The sequence below is a fragment of the Cyrtonyx montezumae genome, unplaced genomic scaffold (genome assembly GCF_038088225.1).
Source record: "Cyrtonyx montezumae isolate F1298 unplaced genomic scaffold, pur_monq_1.0 scaffold_45, whole genome shotgun sequence".
Lineage (NCBI taxonomy): Eukaryota > Metazoa > Chordata > Aves > Galliformes > Odontophoridae > Cyrtonyx > Cyrtonyx montezumae.
Genome location: NW_027072051.1, coordinates 705,001 through 721,735, shown reverse-complemented (window position 1 = coordinate 721,735; position 16,735 = coordinate 705,001). Strand labels below are relative to the sequence as shown.

At 56.8% G+C, this 16,735-nt stretch overlaps 3 protein-coding genes across 3 annotated transcripts in view; all 3 read right to left on the bottom strand.

Moving 5' to 3' along the window:
- PHLDA3 (pleckstrin homology like domain family A member 3) overlaps positions 1-16,735 on the bottom strand; it is a 135,137-nt gene that overhangs the window by 104,554 nt on the left and 13,848 nt on the right. The window lies entirely within an intron of this gene.
- TNNT2 (troponin T2, cardiac type) lies at positions 1,853-3,804 on the bottom strand. Its single transcript, XM_065747567.1, has 7 exons — positions 3,747-3,804; positions 3,537-3,653; positions 3,204-3,281; positions 2,956-3,066; positions 2,611-2,720; positions 2,253-2,343; positions 1,853-1,942 (listed from the first exon to the last, which is right to left on the bottom strand). The coding sequence occupies exons 1-7, from the start codon at positions 3,798-3,800 to the stop codon at positions 1,898-1,900; spliced, it is 606 nt and encodes a 201-aa protein (XP_065603639.1). The 5' UTR covers positions 3,801-3,804; the 3' UTR covers positions 1,853-1,897.
- LAD1 (ladinin 1) overlaps positions 9,687-16,735 on the bottom strand; it is a 7,831-nt gene continuing 782 nt past the window's right edge. The window contains exons 2-10 of the mRNA XM_065747481.1: positions 14,868-15,026; positions 14,260-14,716; positions 13,635-13,778; positions 12,936-12,985; positions 12,405-12,477; positions 11,977-12,108; positions 11,602-11,691; positions 10,569-10,646; positions 9,687-10,460 (exon numbers count right to left, since the gene is read on the bottom strand). Coding sequence (XP_065603553.1) covers positions 10,455-10,460; positions 10,569-10,646; positions 11,602-11,691; positions 11,977-12,108; positions 12,405-12,477; positions 12,936-12,985; positions 13,635-13,778; positions 14,260-14,716; positions 14,868-15,026 — 1,189 coding nt within the window. The 3' untranslated portion in view covers positions 9,687-10,454. The remainder of the gene's footprint in view (positions 10,461-10,568; positions 10,647-11,601; positions 11,692-11,976; positions 12,109-12,404; positions 12,478-12,935; positions 12,986-13,634; positions 13,779-14,259; positions 14,717-14,867; positions 15,027-16,735) is intronic.

Sequence of the window (16,735 nt, the reverse complement as noted above, 5' to 3'; positions counted from 1 at the left end):
CAGCCTGGAGCAGAGGAGGCTCAGGGATCCCATCTGTGGCCACAAATATGGGCAGGGAGAGGCAGAGGGGCACAGCCCAGCAGCAGTGCAGGATGCACTGGGCACAGTGGGAGCCCAGGAGGGCCCTTCTGACCATCAGGAGCACTGCACAGGGACCTGAGGGGCTGTGGGGTCTCCTCCTCAGAGATCTCCAGACCCCTATGACATGGTGCTGGGCACAGCTCTGGTGTCTGTGCTGGAGCAGGGTCGGGCCAGATGGACCCAGACGTCCATTCCCACCTCAGCTGCTCTGTGATTCTGTCATTTCGTACCCCAGCTCGTCCACCCTCTTTCTGTCTCAGTAAGGGTTCAGGCTCATCCATCCTCAGCTGGATTTTGAGGAGGAGGGTGATAGGAGATCGACTGTTTGTCCACAAAACTTGGCAGGTTTTGATGCCAGCACCACAGGGAGACATCTGCAGCACATCCCTGCATCACGGGGAGTGAGAGAAGAGGCAGCCCCAGAAAGAAGGGAGAGGAAATTTCTTGTTGAGGGACACAAAGCCCATGCTGAGCACTTCCTCCTGTGGACACGACACCCGCACCCCCTCACTCCTCTCTTTATTTACAGACACAACATCATCCCGGGGTGTGGAGATGAGGATCAGCACCTCGCTGAGCACCTGCCCACCCAGGCAGAGTGGTGCCTGCAGGAAGCACTGTGTGGGCACCACACGGGGGGGGGGGGGCAGCAGTGAAGCCCCTGGCATGGGTGGAGCACACAGCACTGCAGCTCCCCGTGGCTGAGCCTCATCTCTGCCTTCAGAGCCACCTATTTCCACCGACCACCCACCATGGTCTTCCCACGGGCAGCCTTCGACCTAGATGGGAAGCAGAGTGGGCAAAAAGGTGTTAAGGAAAATGGAAAGAGGAGGAAGATGGGTACTACTGAAGGTGCTCAAAAGGGGACCAAGCTATTGCTGACTGATGCTTGCGGGGAAGGAGGTCTTCAGCAGCACCTTCCCTAGTATGGGAGCTGAGTCAATGGGGTTTGGGACCCCTTAGGAACAAGCTCATGTGTTCTCCCAGGTGTTCCCAACCAGCCCCCATATCCTCCCTAGGCTCCTCCCTCCCAGTGAGCATAAATAAAGGACCTCTAGGCTGGAGGGATTTGGTGATGGCTGTAGGATCCCCCTGCTGGGGCTGAGAAGCTGTCAGCTGCAGGCTGGGATGGGCTGCACTGTGCTGATCACCCAGAGCTATGGGAACAGGTGCTGCTCTGGGCATGGGCCAGCAGGGAGGAGGAGGTGTCAGCAGCTTGTACAGGCAGTGATGGGCATTTTGGGCATCCTGAGTGTCACCCACCCCACTCTAGCCCCCAGGATAAAGTCCTCTCAGCCCTGCTTCTGGTGCAAGGTTAGGCCCAGGTATCCATGCAGCACGGTTGTGGTGGGAGGCATGCAGCCTGTACTTACCCTTTGCTGCAAAACCAGGCCGTGGGAGGGCAGAAGAGAAGAGAGATTTGGTGTAAGCAGAGGAAATGCTGCTAACTGACACAAGGACAGGCAAGGAACAGCTCATGCAGGATGGGACAGGGGTATGGGAGCAACACAGTTCCCCCAGTGCATGGGATCTCCTCTCCTGTGCAAGCCCAGGGGGTTCTCCAGCTCCTTTCCTGAGGTGGTGGGTAGGGGTGCAGCAGGGATAGGGGCAGCTGGAGGCAAGCATGACCACGGGGCTCTACATGGGTCTGTTCTGGGGCAGGGGGAACCTGGGTGGCAATGGGGACCTCTCAGTGGGAGCACAGACTGAGGTCCCTGCAGGTGTGAAAGGATGGGGCACAGGGCAGCTGGGAGAAACATGGGGTGAAACCAGGAGCAGAGAGTGATGAGGAAGGGTGCTCAGCCAGCCTGGGTACTTACACCTTCTGGTGGTCACTAACACGATTTCGAAGAACATTGATCTGCAAGAGAAATGCAGATGAGTGGTGAAGCTTGATGGGATGCCCCATGTCTGGGTGGGGTGGAAGGTGCGTGGCTGCTCTCTGCTCCCCAGCTGCCCTTGCCTGGGGATTGGTGCAGGGCTGTGATGTGTCAACGCAGTGCGAAACCCACTGCAATGGTTCAGAGCCTCCTAGATGTGGTTTGCCCCATGCCAAAGTGGGCACAGGTCTGCCCTGATGCAGCTCAGTGGGCAGCTGACCCACAGCTCTCCAGCATCAGGAGCTGCAGAAGCAGCCAGGAAGAGCCAGCAGAGAGGAGCTGACTCCTCACCTCGTACTTCTGCCGCTTGAATTTCTCCTGCAAGTCAAATTTCTCAGCCTCCAGGTCACGGATGGTTTGCCACAGCTCCTTGGCTTTGTCCCTATGGGAAGAGACGAGTGATGTCAGTGTGGAGAAGGGATGGGGCAGCAATGCCACCCCATCCGCGGCAGGAACCATCCCACGGCTGTTGCGGGCTCCGTGCCCAGTGGGGACGTGCTGGCCAGTCCCACGTGCGTGTCTCGCTGCGGGGACACGCGTGTCCCACGTGTGAGAGCATGGCTCCCTCTGATGGCCGCCGCTGTCACCCGCAGCCTGGCGGAGCCTCGGAGGTGGCACAGCCCCGGATGCTCTCCCTCAGCATCCCTACCTCAGCTTGTCTTCATTGAGGTGGTCGATGTTCAGGGGCTTCCGCCGCTCACTGAGGATCTTCTTCTTCTTCTCCCGCTCCGTTTGCTTCTTTCCACCCTTTTTCTCTGACTGCAGAAACCATTAGAGCCCATCAGAGGGAAGGAACCCCCCGTCCTCCGCTCTCAACCCCAGCTCTTCCTCCCAGCACCACTCTCTGCTTTTGAGATGTCCCCAGTGCATTCCCATCTTCTTCTGCTCATAGGAGCCCCTCTCTGCAGCACCATGTGATGCTGTGGGACCAGTGTGTGGTCCAGCTCCTGCAGACATCAGAAGCTCTGGTGCAACCCCACGTGCAGGCTCCCACCTTCTGCATGTAGCCTCCGAAGTGCAGCATGTTGGAGAAAGCTTTCTTCTTCCGAGCTTCCTCCTCAGCCTTCTTCCGTGCCTCCTCTTCCTCTTTGCGAGCTCTCTCCTCCTGCCAGGGATAGAAGTGGGACAGGAGGGGATGGATGGAGCTTGTGCTCCTGCATGCTCCACGGGTGGCTTTGCGTGGGGTGGATGGCACAGGGTGGGCTGTGCTGCAGGGAGCCCCCAGCCCCCAGGAACACTCACAGCCATGCGGGCCTGGCGCTCCTTCTCCCTCTCGCTGCGGATGCGCTGCTGCTCTGCCCTCTCCGCCCTTCGTTGCTCCTGCAGAGGGAGAGGACCATGGCCAGGATGTCTCGGGACGCTCCTTTTGCCCCTCAGGACCCCAAATACCCTGAGAGCCCCAGGGACAGTCCTGCTGCTCCCACATTTCCATAAGGGATGGGTATTACAGCAGATTCCCAACTCCTGGGCACCAAATTCGGCTCAAATCCCAGTCCCTCTCTGAAAGGGACAAGGGGCGTTCTTGATGGTGCAGAGAGTGTTGGGGGCTGCTTGCCCAAAGAGCTGCCCACGTACGATCCTGTCCTTGAGGGAGATGAGCTCCTCTTCCTCCTTTTTCCTGCTCTCAAAGTGGGCTTCAATGAGGGCCTGCAGCTCGTTCAGGTCCTTCTCCATGCGCTTGCGGTGGATGTCCTGCACCGGACAGAAATGAGGATGGTGGATGTGCTCACAGTGGTGAAACCCTCCGGGAGCTGCTAACACCATGCTACTGTCACATGTACTCACATCGAAATCCAGGCGCTCGCCATCGGGGATTTTGGGAGGCACCAGGTTGGGCATGAAGGGCCTGAAAGGTGAGTGGGGGGTCGGGAGCTGGCAGCAGATAGCTGGGATGGGGCAGGGCTCCCACCCATGCATTGCTCTGCCCAGCCCTCCTCCCTGTGCCCCACAGCCCCCAGGGATGAGTGCTTGTGGAGGACAGGGAGGAGTCCCATGTTTATCTCTGTTTTTCTCCATTCTTCTCTCCATGTCACAGTCCCTACTTTATTTTCATGCTTTTAGGGATTCACTGTCCCATGTCCCCTATGGATCTCACTGTGGCATTAAGCCATCGTGAGAGCCATAGAGGAGCAGCTCCTAGTTCAAACTTGGCACCAGGGAAATTCCACAACACTTACTTGGGTTTGGGCTTTGATTCACCTGCAGGTCCCCAGGAACAGGAGAGAAATACATCGTTAGTGGCATACTTTGACCTGAAACCCCATAAAACCCAACCACCCCTTCCTCCCAGCAGTGCAGGCACATCATCCTCCACCAAAGCAACGTGGTGAGGTGTCCATCTGTGGGCCAAAATCTGACACGTGCGTGGATGCTCGGAGCATTCAGGGTATGTACTGTGAGGGGACAGTGCCTCCTACCCCAAAGAGGAACAGGGATGGATGCCTCACCTTCCCCGGGCTCCTGCTCCCTGTCCCCCTCACCACCTGTGGAGCAGAAGATGTGTTGGCCCTGGGGGGGCCGTGCAGCTGCCCCATCCCCACCACAAAGCCCTGGATGGACATGGGGAGGACAGGTCCCTCACTCGTCTCCAGGAGGAGCTTTGCAAGAGCTCAGGGTGGGAAGGCAACATCTCTGCTTTCTTGTGCCACTTCCTGGGGTGAATTTCTTACCTAAGGAGCATGAATACATCCCTCCTGCAGATCTCCCCCTGCCCTGATAGAGGATGGGGACAGGGCAGCTCTGCCCCATTTACTGGGGACTTTCTCCTTTCAGCAGCAGCTGAATTCAACATTGAAAACCCCCATGGCAAGGAGACGCATCATGGGAGGTTGGACTGGCCAAGAAAGCATCCTTCCTCTGCTCCTGCTTTACCTTCTCCTGGTGCTTTTGTTTCATCTTCTTGTTCTGTCTCAAAAGTAAAGGGGAAAGTGTGAGCAGAGCATCTGCAGGTGGGGACAACTGCATGTCCCTCACACTCTGTGTTGTGGCCACCAGGTGTGACAGCACGGGGACATGGACCACGCACCTTCTGCCTTGGTTTCCTCAGTGTCCTCTTCCTCCTCTTCTACCTGGTCCTCCTGACCTGTGCAACAAGGATGGGGTCAGTGGGACGGCCACAGCTCCTGCTGGCTCCCTACAGACCCCCAGAATGAGACAACTGTGGCACTGAGTCCAAGAGACCCGAAGGAGAGGGAGCTATAGGAGGAAGAAGCAGAAAGCAAAGGGCTTTGTTTTAGCCCTTACCCAAAGGCTGCTCTCTGTGCTTGGGCATGGATGAGGGGGAATAAAATCCAAGGATTTATAACCCCATCTTGGTTTTGTCCCTCGTCCCCTCCCCAGCTGTGCCCGTGGACCCCAGAGCGGAGGAGATTGACTTCTGCTGCTTCTCCTCCACCCAGCAAAGAAAGAGAGTGGGTGGTGCGGATCTCATGCATGACACTGTTGGAGCATTTTTCCACTGGAGGGAGCAGTACCCCCACGGGAGTCCTCCGTCAGAGCCGGAGCCCGCAGGTCCTGCGATGTGTGGTCCCACAGCAAGAGAGGAAGAAAGGAAAAGAAGACAGCAACCCACGGGTACGTTTGGGTGGAAGACAGAAAGGAGAGCAGGTAGGCACAGCACGGCAGGATGGGGAGTGTGTCAAAAGCAGAGAAGTGAAAGAATGAAAGAAAACCATTTCCCAACCAAAGAAAGGCACAAGACACACCGACCCACGATATATTCACAGCAGCAGTGGAGAGATGAAACAAAGAAAGGTGCAGTAACTACCGTCTTCTTCCTCAAGCCATTCTTCCTCTTCTGAGCCGGGGAGGAGGGAAGGGAACAAGCGCAGAGGTTAGTGGGGTGCCCTACAGTTGTGGGGCAGAGCTACGGTGTGCACAAGGTGAGGACTCTGACCCTTTGCTTTCAGCTCTCAGGATGCTTTGCTGCTTCCCTGTAGCAACAGGAGCCCCAGCAGACCCCAGCCCCCATGCCCACCCCATATGGACCACCCTGCTGCTGCAGTGTGGAGTCCTGCACCATGCTGATGCCGTTGGAGGTTCTGTTTGAGCATTGTTAACATGCATTCGGGTGAAGCTCCAGCTCCTGTTGAATTATTGTGCTCACACTGCTGTGCACACCCCCATCCAGCAGTGCCACCTCCCTCTCTGGGAGAAGGGATCTCCCTGGGAAAAGAGATCCCAAGAAAATTCAGGGTGGCTTTCTTCCTACCTACGTAGGAGGGGAGGAATTCTGAACACGGTCTCATCGGCTTTTTCTGGTCCATCTGCCCATGGCAAGGAACTGAGCACCACCACCACCCCTCGAGCAAAACCCTGACCCAAGGACAGGCTGAACACCTACCTTCTTCCACATACTCCTCTTCATATGAGAGCACAGAGGTGAAAGGGAAGAGAAAGAAGATGTGGGTTATTGCAGTGACCCCGATGGCTCCTCAGCATCAGTCTCAGGGTGGGTGGATGCTCCGTGTCCCCTTACCTTCCTGCTCCCTGCAAAGCATGACACAGAGAAGCCAAGCTGCAGTGATCTGCTGCAGCAGTGGGGCTGGAGGGGAGCTGCCATTTCCTCGGGGCTGGGGACCCCTTTTCATGGAGGCAGGCGGTGACTGCTTGGCAGTGCTGGGAGGTGGCAGTGGGACAGGCCAAGATCGAGCAGGAACTGAAGTGCTCTTGTGGCACTCCTACAGTGGTCAGAGTCCAGGACCATTTTGCAGCTTGAGAAGATCAAGTGCCCACATTATGAAAGCTTGGGACTGGGCCCCGAAGTCCTTTCCTGACCCTTCCACCACAAAGCCCAGATGTCCATCCCCTTCTCTGCAGGAGCACTTCACAGTGCTACAGCCCCCACCAGCATAAACTGCCCTCTGATCTGAGCCTCGCTGGGATGCTCAGAACGGGGCAGTAGGATCCCATCAGCCACAGACGGATGGTCAGGCTTTGCTCTGCCTCGTTGCTTTTGAGCACACCCTGTTCAGGGCAGGGTCTGCTCCTTTGCAGTGCTGATGCCCTTTTCCCCTCTGCAGGGATCTCAGCACAGACAAAGCAGTGATGCCTGTGGCCATGGGGAAATCCTGGAGTGCTCTCACATTGAATGCTGGGGCAGCAAGCCATCTGTAGTACCCCCCTGCAGGAATGCAAGAATAAGGAGGAAGAAAGAGTGCTGAAAACCATGCTACTTACTGCTCATACTCTTCAACAACCTCTTCAGAGTCCGACATGCTTGGTTATCTACCAGAATGCAAGGCAAGATGGAAAAGGTGAGGGTTAGGAGCTGAGATAAGGACAAGCACAGCCTGTCCTGCTGCTTCTCCCAGAGCACTTGGAGCTGTGAGCTGTCCCCAGCCGGGCTGCAGCAGCGATATCTCAGCAGAGATAAGATTCCCCCATCCCCTTCCACCCCAGGATTGCAGCTCACCATGGATGAAAGGCAGGAGGTTAAGGCACAGCTTCGTGCCATGCTGATAGCTGCTGCCAGGAGTTGTGCCCAGGACACGCAGCTCCCTGCTCTACAGCCATCCCAGGGTGCTGCCTTTGCTCAGGGCACGGGAAAATCACCCAGTGATAATGCCCAGCTTGGTTTCTTCCTGACTATTCTTAGCTCACTGTGATATGACGACTTGCAGGGATGTTCTGTTATCTCCACTCAACAGCCCTGCACAAGATCTCAGCGAGGCAGCCTGGCCCTCCAAGAGCAGAGGGGCAACGTGAGCTCAGCAGGGGCACTGCCCTCCTGCCCCTGAGGCTGAGTTTAGCCAAAGGGGGTAATAAATCCCAGCCAGGTGTAGCAGTAGGGCTGAGCAGAGCTAAAAGAAATGGGAATATCTGTGTGTATCTTCCTAGCACAGCCTTCTCCCTCCCAGTAGTGCTTGGGTCAGAGTGTCCATCCGCACAGCGCAAGACAACCCTGGAAATAACCTCCCCGTGCCCAAGCAACTGTTCCCAGAGCTGCTCCCACTGGGTGTTGTAGGAGCACCTGCTCCCGACTGCATCTGTCGGGTATTTATTACCCGGGGTGGGTAGGAGAGGTGTGGGGGTTGCTCAGGAAGGATGCTGAATGCAGGACTGGGACCCGCAGACACGGGGAAGACGCACAGCAGTGGGGATGCCTCAGTGTGCCACGCAGCTGGCGCTTCTCCCTGCTGAGCAGTGACTCAGGAGGGGCTTTCAGGAGACCGATGAAGTCAGATGCCAGCCCTGACTGCCTCGGGTTCACTGCTCAGCTGCTGCCTCATTCCTTCTGGCTCAGCCCCTCGACCTCCTGAGCTGCCATCTGGGGCATAGCACAGCCCTGCTGCCCCCAGAGTTTGGCTAAACTCTTTGCATGGCCACTGGCACCCAGGGCTCTCGGAGCAGAGATCCCCTCCTGGCTGGGACACGTTCCCATTCACCTCCTGGATCACCAGATCTCACCATGAGAAACAACAGCGAAACAAACTGTTGAGATGGCACACAAGGAAAGCCCGTGCGTGTGGTAAATAACTCCCAAGGATGGTACTTCACAACAAAATAGTACAGATGATGGCATATTTTGGGTAGTTCTATATAGATGGGATACAAATAAGACAAAGGAGAAGATGGCTCACCTTCAGGATGTCAGGGCTCACAGGGGACTCCACATAGGAGGGATCTCCAAGAAGAGATCCTTCCCTGGTGGTGGTCAGCCCTTAAATGGGGTTTGGGAGAGGTGGAGCCAGGCTCCACCCCTTCCACTCACACAGGTATATCACCTTCACCTGTGCCCCCATGGCTGACTCGGTGCTCACCCCAGGTGACCCATCAGTGGTTCAGGCTGTGATTCAGCAGTTCCCATACACCGTGTTACACTGGAACATGGCTCTAAGAGGTATCTGTCCATCCTCTGCACAGAAACTGGCCCAGAGATGGGATAAATATTCCATTTTGAGCTTTGAGCACTCGTTCTGAAACAACCACGAGCATCCCAGCTCTAACATGCTGCCGGTTGCAACGGTGCAATGCATCCCCCCTGGCATCACCAGAGCTCCAAGGGTACCCCAAATCCTTCCCAGCTCCCAACAGCACTGCATGTGCTGCCAACAAACCCACCAGAGAGGGCTCTGATGCTTTCCGCGGGGTAATGCCTCCACGGATGGAAGACATCCCAACGAGAGCAGCTGGACCACGCTGACCCCAAACCAAACCCCCGCTGGATCGTCACCTCCTGGAGCTGAGCATCCCCAGCCTTACCTGTGCCGAGGTCCCACGGAGCAGTGGGTGCTGGTGGCTGTCTGGGAAGGGCTCCTTGAGGGACAGAGGCTTTAAGGTCCCCCCAGCGCCCACCCCGGGGCGGGCAGAGCCAGCAGGAATGTGCCCGGCGCCCAGAGAGGAATGCAACACTTGTGAGCTGCTATTTCGGCAGCAGCAGCCCCGGCCCCCTCCGTGCTCCCCCTTCCCCCCTTAGGAGCCCATATAAGCCCAAGCTATTGTGTGGCCTCAGAGATTTGCTATTTTAAGCCCCTCGGTTGGAGATACGTGAGTGCCCGAGGGGCTGACACAAGCCAGCCAGCTGTCACCTCCCGGGGCTGGGGATGCTGATAAGGCAGCACTTCGGACCCGGCCCTCCACTGCAGCCCCAGATGCTGTCATGCAAAGGTTCGGACTGTTTTTATTCCCCCCCCCCCCCCGAGATATTTGTCTTAAATTTGTGCTTTTTTCCCCTTGCAGGATGATGGCAAGCAATCCCTTCAGGTCCCAATTGACCAGGAGCGCTTTAGGAGGAGACACTTTTATTAGAAAACAACCCAGTCCTAGAGAAAATCAAGTCCTACCCAAAGCTGAACAAGCAAGAACAGATTCAGGGGCAGCAGGAGGATCCCACACCGAATTTGGACAGCTCGGTGATTGCTGAAGGCACAGCCCCCGTCTGTGGCAGAAGGATTTGGGCATCGTGCTGTAGGCAGCTGTGTCCCCGCAGGTGGGTGCAGCAGGCACATGGGGAGCAGGCGGCTGTGGGGTCTCAATACATTGCAGCCTTTGCCTTTGGTTGGGCTCCCACCAGCCCTGGGAGGGGGTGACATCTCCCTGATCTCCCCCACCTCACCCCATTCATGGGGCTGGGCACAGTTTCTGGATGTATGGCCTCACACCCTGCTGACACGATCCAGCTGCAAGGGAAAGTTATGGGCAGATCTCCTTAGCAAGCACAGTTATGGGGCACAGCCAGGGAGTGGGAGCAGGGCACCACAGTGTTGTAGGGGAGTGAGGCAAGGCTCTGCCTTCAGTCTGCAAGGAACCTCCAGGCCTGGCTACTCCTGGATGGGCAGCAAGTGAGGAAAGGGGACGCAGGGATGGACTTCAGCCTTCTTTCTTCCCAGCCCACGAGCAGAGGACCCCGGCCACCCCATTCATCTGCAGGTGGCAGTGGGGATTCTGGTGGCAGCAGGTGCTGGACGGCAGGGCAGGGCCAGGCTTTGATCTTCAGAGCAGAACAGTTTTGTTTTTCTCCCAGATCATATGATAATGTTGTGTATGGTATTGTTACAACTGGAAAAGAAAGCAGAGGAACGGTGGAGGGTCGGAGCTGAGGCTGCAGGCGATGCTGGTGCCAACCCTGCCCCAGTGCAGGGCAGCTCAGCACAGCCCCACATCTACCTCGGTGTCTGCAGGGGTATCCCTGGGCTGCTTCACCCAGACGTCACGCTTTGGCAGGCTGTTGATTCTCCTGATGTCCTGCAAACAGGAGAAGCTGTGAGTGGCACGGGGAGGTTTTCCCCGCGCATCGTGCACAGGATTGACGTGCTGGATTCAAGCAGAGTTTGAAGCACGTGTGTTCCTGGTAAAGCCAACCAGCGTGAGATCCTGCACCTGGCTGACCCCAGAAACAAGGTGCATATAATCGCAGAGCGGTTGGGTTGGAAGGGATCTTAAAGACCACCCAGCCCCAACCCCTGCCTGGGCTGGGTGCCCCCCAAGTTCAGGCTACCCAGGGCCCCTCTGTGACCTCCAGGGATGGAGCACCCACAGCTCAAGGCAGCAGTGCCAGGGTCTCATTGCCTCTGGGTAAAGAATTTCCACCTAACCTCAATTTCCAAGAAGATCACGGTGGAAAGTGTTACTATAAGGGTAAAAAAAAAAACCAACCAAGGAAGAAAGTTTTACCCAGGAGTGACCCCAGGAGCAAACCCTTTCAGGCAGCACAGCCTCTCATGCAGACACGTCTGGGCAGTGCTAATCCTGGAGCTCAGTGCCGGGGGTGCCCAGGCATGTCTGACCCAGCAGCAGGGCTGGGGCTGCCACGAACAGCAGCAGCGAATCCTACTGCTGTACAGAGTGACGTCTGCCCAGCACTCGCCCTTGCTGAATCTCTCCAAGCACAGAAAGCTGCCTGGAGGCCAAAGAGTCTCCTACACATTGCCCCCAGTTCATCTCCCTGGAGCCAAATCTGAGTCCTTGCAGCTGTGGGACACCGTTGTTTGGCGGCATCCTGTACACAGGACGCACAGGACCAGCTCAGCAGGTCCTCAAGCTTCACAGAGCCCATGTGAAGTTATCAGAGCCTTTAAGGGGTTCAACCAAGAGTCCTCCAAACCCTCCCAGCCCCACCCTGCCCCCCTGATGCTTGGACATGTCCCACCAAGCTGCCAGGTCTCAGGGTTCAGCCCAGGGCGTTGGCACAAGCTGTTACCTTGCTCTTTTCCTCCTTGGCAGGCTCCTGAGCTCGGCTGATCCACAGGTTAATGCGTGACGTCACCGATCCTGGGATCTTCAGGTTGTCCTGTGTCACAGACATGGACACCAGGGTTACAGCTCCAGCTGTCCCATCGCACAAACACAGCCCATGGCACAGGAGGTGAGGACCAGCATACACCCAGGCTCTGTCCCAGCTCCCCACGTAGCAGCACATAAACACCAACCCACACTCTGCCAGAATGCAGTTTTGGTGGCCTGAGCCCTGCCCCCTCCCACCAGCCCCATCCAGGCAGCAGCCTGTCACACTGCACACTGATGTCCAACCCATCGGTGCCTGAAACGGGGAAGATTTGCCTGCCCCTGCCCTCACCTTCCTGGCAGTGAGTGGCTCTGCCTTGCTGGGAGCACTGGCCTCGAAGAAGTTGCGTTTGCTGGCCACCCCCTCTGAAGTCAGCACCAGGCTCTTCTGGATGGTCACAGAAGATCTCACGGAGCCCGAGCGCTGTGAGAGAGAGAGGGGTATCAGCAGGGGCCGTGCTCACCCCGAGGGGCAAAGAGCAAAGCACGCTGTCTCCTCCCTCCTTGACCTTCCCTGCAGGACCACGCAGCATCCCCGTGACCCTCTCCAAGGTTCTGCTCCTAAACCCTGAGGCTGACCCATTTCCCACATGGGACATTCCTCAGCCTCATTAGGATGTTTTATCTTTTTTTTTTGGTTCAGCTCAGTCCCTCTCTCCCCACTCATCTCTAGGCCACCCTTTCTCTCCCCCCACAGATCTCCCAGCCCAGTTTTGCTACCTGCACGGCTGATGTGTACTTTTCCAGCTTCTCCTCGATGCTGCTGCTGCTGCCTGGGATTCTCATGCTTGCACTGATGAAGAAGAGGGGAGGGAGTCGAATGCAGCTCCCAGGATCTCCTTGGCTCAGCCCACGATCCTAGGGGTGCTCCACTTGGCAGGAGGAGAGCCCACCCAACCCAGGCACTCATCCAGCACCCATCTGCCAGGGAAACAGCTCCATCCCAGACAGTGACCCAGATCTGCAGGGATTAATACGGCCCACACTCCTGGCTCCCCAGTTTACCATCTCCAGCACTGCCAGCCCTGGGCTTCATCTTAGAACCACAGAATCCTCAAGGTTGGAAAAGACCTGCAAGTGCCAACCCATCTCCCACTAAGCCACGTCCCTGTCTTTGCAGTTTGCTGTCCCTCCAAGCATCCTGCCCAGTCAGCTTGGGCCAACGTTCTGCAGACCCAGGGCCAGGTCCCACCCCCTCCTCCTCCCTTCGAAAACAGACGAGGGACCTTCCCTGCCCATAAAGGCTCTGACCTTCTTGCAAGAGGACTCTCACTTTCCTCATTCTGTTTCTTTGAGATCACCTGGAAGACACAAGGGGAGGGGACACAGCAACAGATAAGAACAAGGGAACCTGGGTCAGACTCAGCTTCCCCACTCTCAAGGGAGGGAAAGCTCTGCTTTCACCCACAGAAGAGCCACACCCAAACCTGAGTTGTCCAGACTGAAGGTTATAGTGCTGCTTCATTCCCCGCAGCACTGAGAACTCAGTTAAGCCTTTCCAGGCAGCTCCCAAGCATCCCAATGGCATTGCTGTTTTTCCCAGCCCATCTATTCTGTTCCTGAGACTTGAAATGAAAATCTTTTCAGGAATGTGACAATGAGAGGATTTTTTTTTTTTCATTTGTCATTCTCAGAGAAGAACAGAAATGTCAGAGGGCGGATGGCTGTGCCTGTGACCCTTGGGGAGCCCCCAGACAACGAGCTCCCTGTTTCCTCCCCCCTTCCCACAAGTTTCCATTCCAGCACAGAGCACATGAACACATTGTCCACTGTCACGGACTTTTGGTCTGAGAAGGGGAACGGAAATGGAAAAAAACTGAAGCAGAGCAACGCCCAGAGCAAAGGCACATTTCGGAAGAGGATCTGTGCCTGGAGACCAAAGCAACCCTTCCTCACCCCCATCTTCCACTGCCTTAATGCAATTCCTTTTCTCCCCCCTTTTGCTCTTACCCGAAAGGAGACCGTTCTTGGGCTGCTTCTTCTGATGCAGCTGCTGTAGGTGGAAAGAGCTGGAGAAGCACCTGGATTTTCTGTTGGTTCCTCCTGGCTGGGAGGTGACTGCTTTCCCTCCTTGGGGGGATTCCTGGGTGGTTGCTGGTAAAAAAGCAGACATCTGATGCAGCTGTACAGAGTTTGCAGGGGGGTTCAGATGCAGCAATCAGAGCTGCCAGGGTGGAAATGGTTTGGAGATGGCGTTTTGATATCCTGACCCTCCAAACTTTGGCTGTTCTCCTTTGGATTTGCAAAGCCCAAATATTCCTTTGGGGAAACCTGATGGCAACTGGCAGGGCTGCAGGGGAAGGCGATCCGAATGGCATGTGCAAAGTGAGGAAGGGAGGTGGTGAGGCCCTGGTACCTCCTCACCCATCTAGAGAGCATTGCAGGGCAAGGACAGGTCCCAGCCTCACAAAGTGCTGCTCAGCCAGCAGCACCACGAGGCCAGGAAGCACTTCCCCAAGCACACCTTCCCCAGCATCCCACAAGCTGCATTTCTCTCCTGGTACCCTTTGATTCCTTTGCTCCCCCAGCACCCAGAACTTCCCAGCCCAGGGCTCCATGCCCAGGCCCCGCTCACCTGCTGGGCTGGAGCTGAGGTTCCCTCTGAGGATGCTTTCTCCTCCGTGCTGGAGCTCCTTGTTCGGGTCAGGATCTTCACCTCTCGCAGCCGGCAGCCCCCCAGCTCTGGAGCCGCTCGCTGCTGCTGCTCCTCCTCTCTCCTCTGCTCTCCCCGTGCCGTCCCTACACCCGATCCCTCTCTGTCCTGCAGCCGTCCTCTCGCTGTCACCTTTCTCTCATGGCCCAGCTCTCCTGCTGGGGCCAGGGCTGTATCCTGAGCCTGTTCTGCAGCCACGATGCTCTCCTGCCCCGTGCGTGGCTTCGTTCCTGCCTCGTGCTGCTCCTTCTCCTGTTTGAGTTTCTCAGACACTGCCACTGGTGACCTTATCCGTCTCCCTTCTTTCGTCCTCAGCACCTCTGACAGCTTATGCTCCTCACCTTCCTCTGGAGTCGCTGGCTTTGCCAGGGCCTGGGGCCTGCAGAGGGACCAAGCAGGATCAGACCTCAGGGGAAGGCTTCCAGCCCAGAGGAGAGGTTATCCTGGTGGTGGGGCATCTCCCCTCTCCAGCATATGTCACAGGTGCTTCTTCCTGTTCAAGAAGCGCCCTGGGCACGGCCATCACCCACCTGCTGGGAGTGGGGCTGGGGTCCTTCCCAGGGCTGGGGTCCTTCCCAGGGCTGGGGTGCTCTTCATCCACCGATGAGGAGGAGAGCAGGCTGCGGTGCCTCCTCCGGCGCTCCCTTTGCTGCTCTTCCTCATCTTCAAGTGTCCTCTGCCTGGCCAGGCTGTTTGTTTGGGAAGAGATGTGGAAACACAGAACCATGGAATATCCTGAGTTAGGAGGGACCTGTAAGGCTCACTGAGCCCAGCTCTGATCAGCACCACCCAAAAGTCCAACCCCTGCAGAGGTGTGGGGCTGCTGGGCACAGGGGAGGGGACACCGAAACAAAACTCGTATCACAGAGCACTCCCACTCCACCCAACTGATCCCCACATTTCCCAACACAAGCACTTGACTTCCCATCTCCTAACGTATCTCATCCAGGGCAGTGTTCACCTGAGAGGAATCCCTACATGAAGCGAGCCTCTCCGGGTGAGGATATTTAACTCAGCAGCACAGATCCCAACCACACACCTCGGGTGGGTCACCACGAGTGGCAGCAGGTCGTAGCCACAACGTGGGCTACAGGGATGGCCTTTTAATTTGCACTGTGCAAGAGGCCCCAGGGGCAGACAGCTGCAGAGTGAGCGAGTTCTGCCCAGAAGCAGGGACACATTGCTCCCCTGGCTCCCACAGCCAGACACTGATGGCTTTTAAGCTAAAACACCAACCTGAATACAGAGCTGCTTGGAAAACAAGGTTCAAACCGTGCCCGCTCGCTCTGCCAGTGCGTTGGGCAATATTTTCCAGGCTGCTGTGCAGTTTCCACAGCAGCATCCACGTACCTGCAGCCGCAGCCCTGACCCGGCTGCAAACACACACAGCCCTGCAGGGTCCGTGCAGCTGCACCCAGGCCCAGCGTTCACTCTGAAGCTGACTTTTAAGAACGTGGAAGTCGGAGCACGCCCGTGTCCAGCGCTGCTGCGGACACGCCGGGCGCTCTGCGAGTTACTGTGTAATGAAGGCCGGGTGATAAATTAAACCACATTACCCCCCGCGACCATTTGTGGCTTCTGTTCTTCCTGGTGGGCCGAGGCTGCAGGGCAGCAGGGCAGAACGGAGAGCAGCGATGGGGTAACGGGCAGTGCTGCCTTCCTCCATCCCCATCGCCCCGAGCACAGCGTGGTGTGGGGAGCAGTGGGGATGGAGGAGTGGGGACCTCCTCTGTGAGCATCCCCAGCATCGCAGCTCTGCTCTATTTGCCTGCAAACATCTCTGCACACCTCAGCTGCCCTTGCAGAGCCACTCGGCCGCATTTACAAGGACACAGGTGCTGCTGTGTGTCCCTCCCACGGTGACAGCACGGAGCCAGAGCTCCGAGCCCGCCTTGCTTTGATTTGCACACGCAGGCTCCAAAATGAAACTGAGGTTTCCCCACCTCGCATTTGCTCGGCTCCCGCAGGGGGCACATAGCTGGCACCGCTGACGTGCAGTTTCTCATTATTGGTAATTAAATAATCCACACATCAGGCTACGGATTTGCTTTGCCAATCTTTCCCTCTGTTGTTTCAAAGAGAGATTCCTTTCTCCACTGTATTACCTTTTTTAACCTCAAAGGGATGAGTAAAAGGAGGTTGGCAACTCTCCCCTGCCTTGTCCTCTCCTGCCCTGTTAATCATTAGTGCTGAGATATTTGACATCTCTGCTGTTTCAGGGAATGCTGTCTCATCCCATGGGAGGAGAAGCTGCCTTCTTGCCTTGTGCAAGTGCCGGGCTCAGGACCTGCTGGGCACAGAGGTGGCTCTGGATGGGGTTTGGATGCTCCCTGGGTCAGTCCCAGAGCCCCATGGTAGAGGCAGTGATGTGTGCTGGCAGTCCCCCGGCACCGGGGGA

Bases quoted from the DNA above. Each gene is read 5' to 3' on its own strand.
- TNNT2 (XM_065747567.1), bottom strand. From the start codon at position 3,800: ATGCCCAACCTGGTGCCTCCCAAAATCCCCGATGGCGAGCGCCTGGAT. The intron at 3,282-3,536 runs GTACGTGGGCAG...CTCCCTCTGCAG, and splicing joins TCTCCCTCAAGGACAGGATC to GAGCAACGAAGGGCGGAGAG. The intron at 2,721-2,955 runs GTGGGAGCCTGC...TGGTTTCTGCAG, and splicing joins TCGGAGGCTACATGCAGAAG to TCAGAGAAAAAGGGTGGAAA.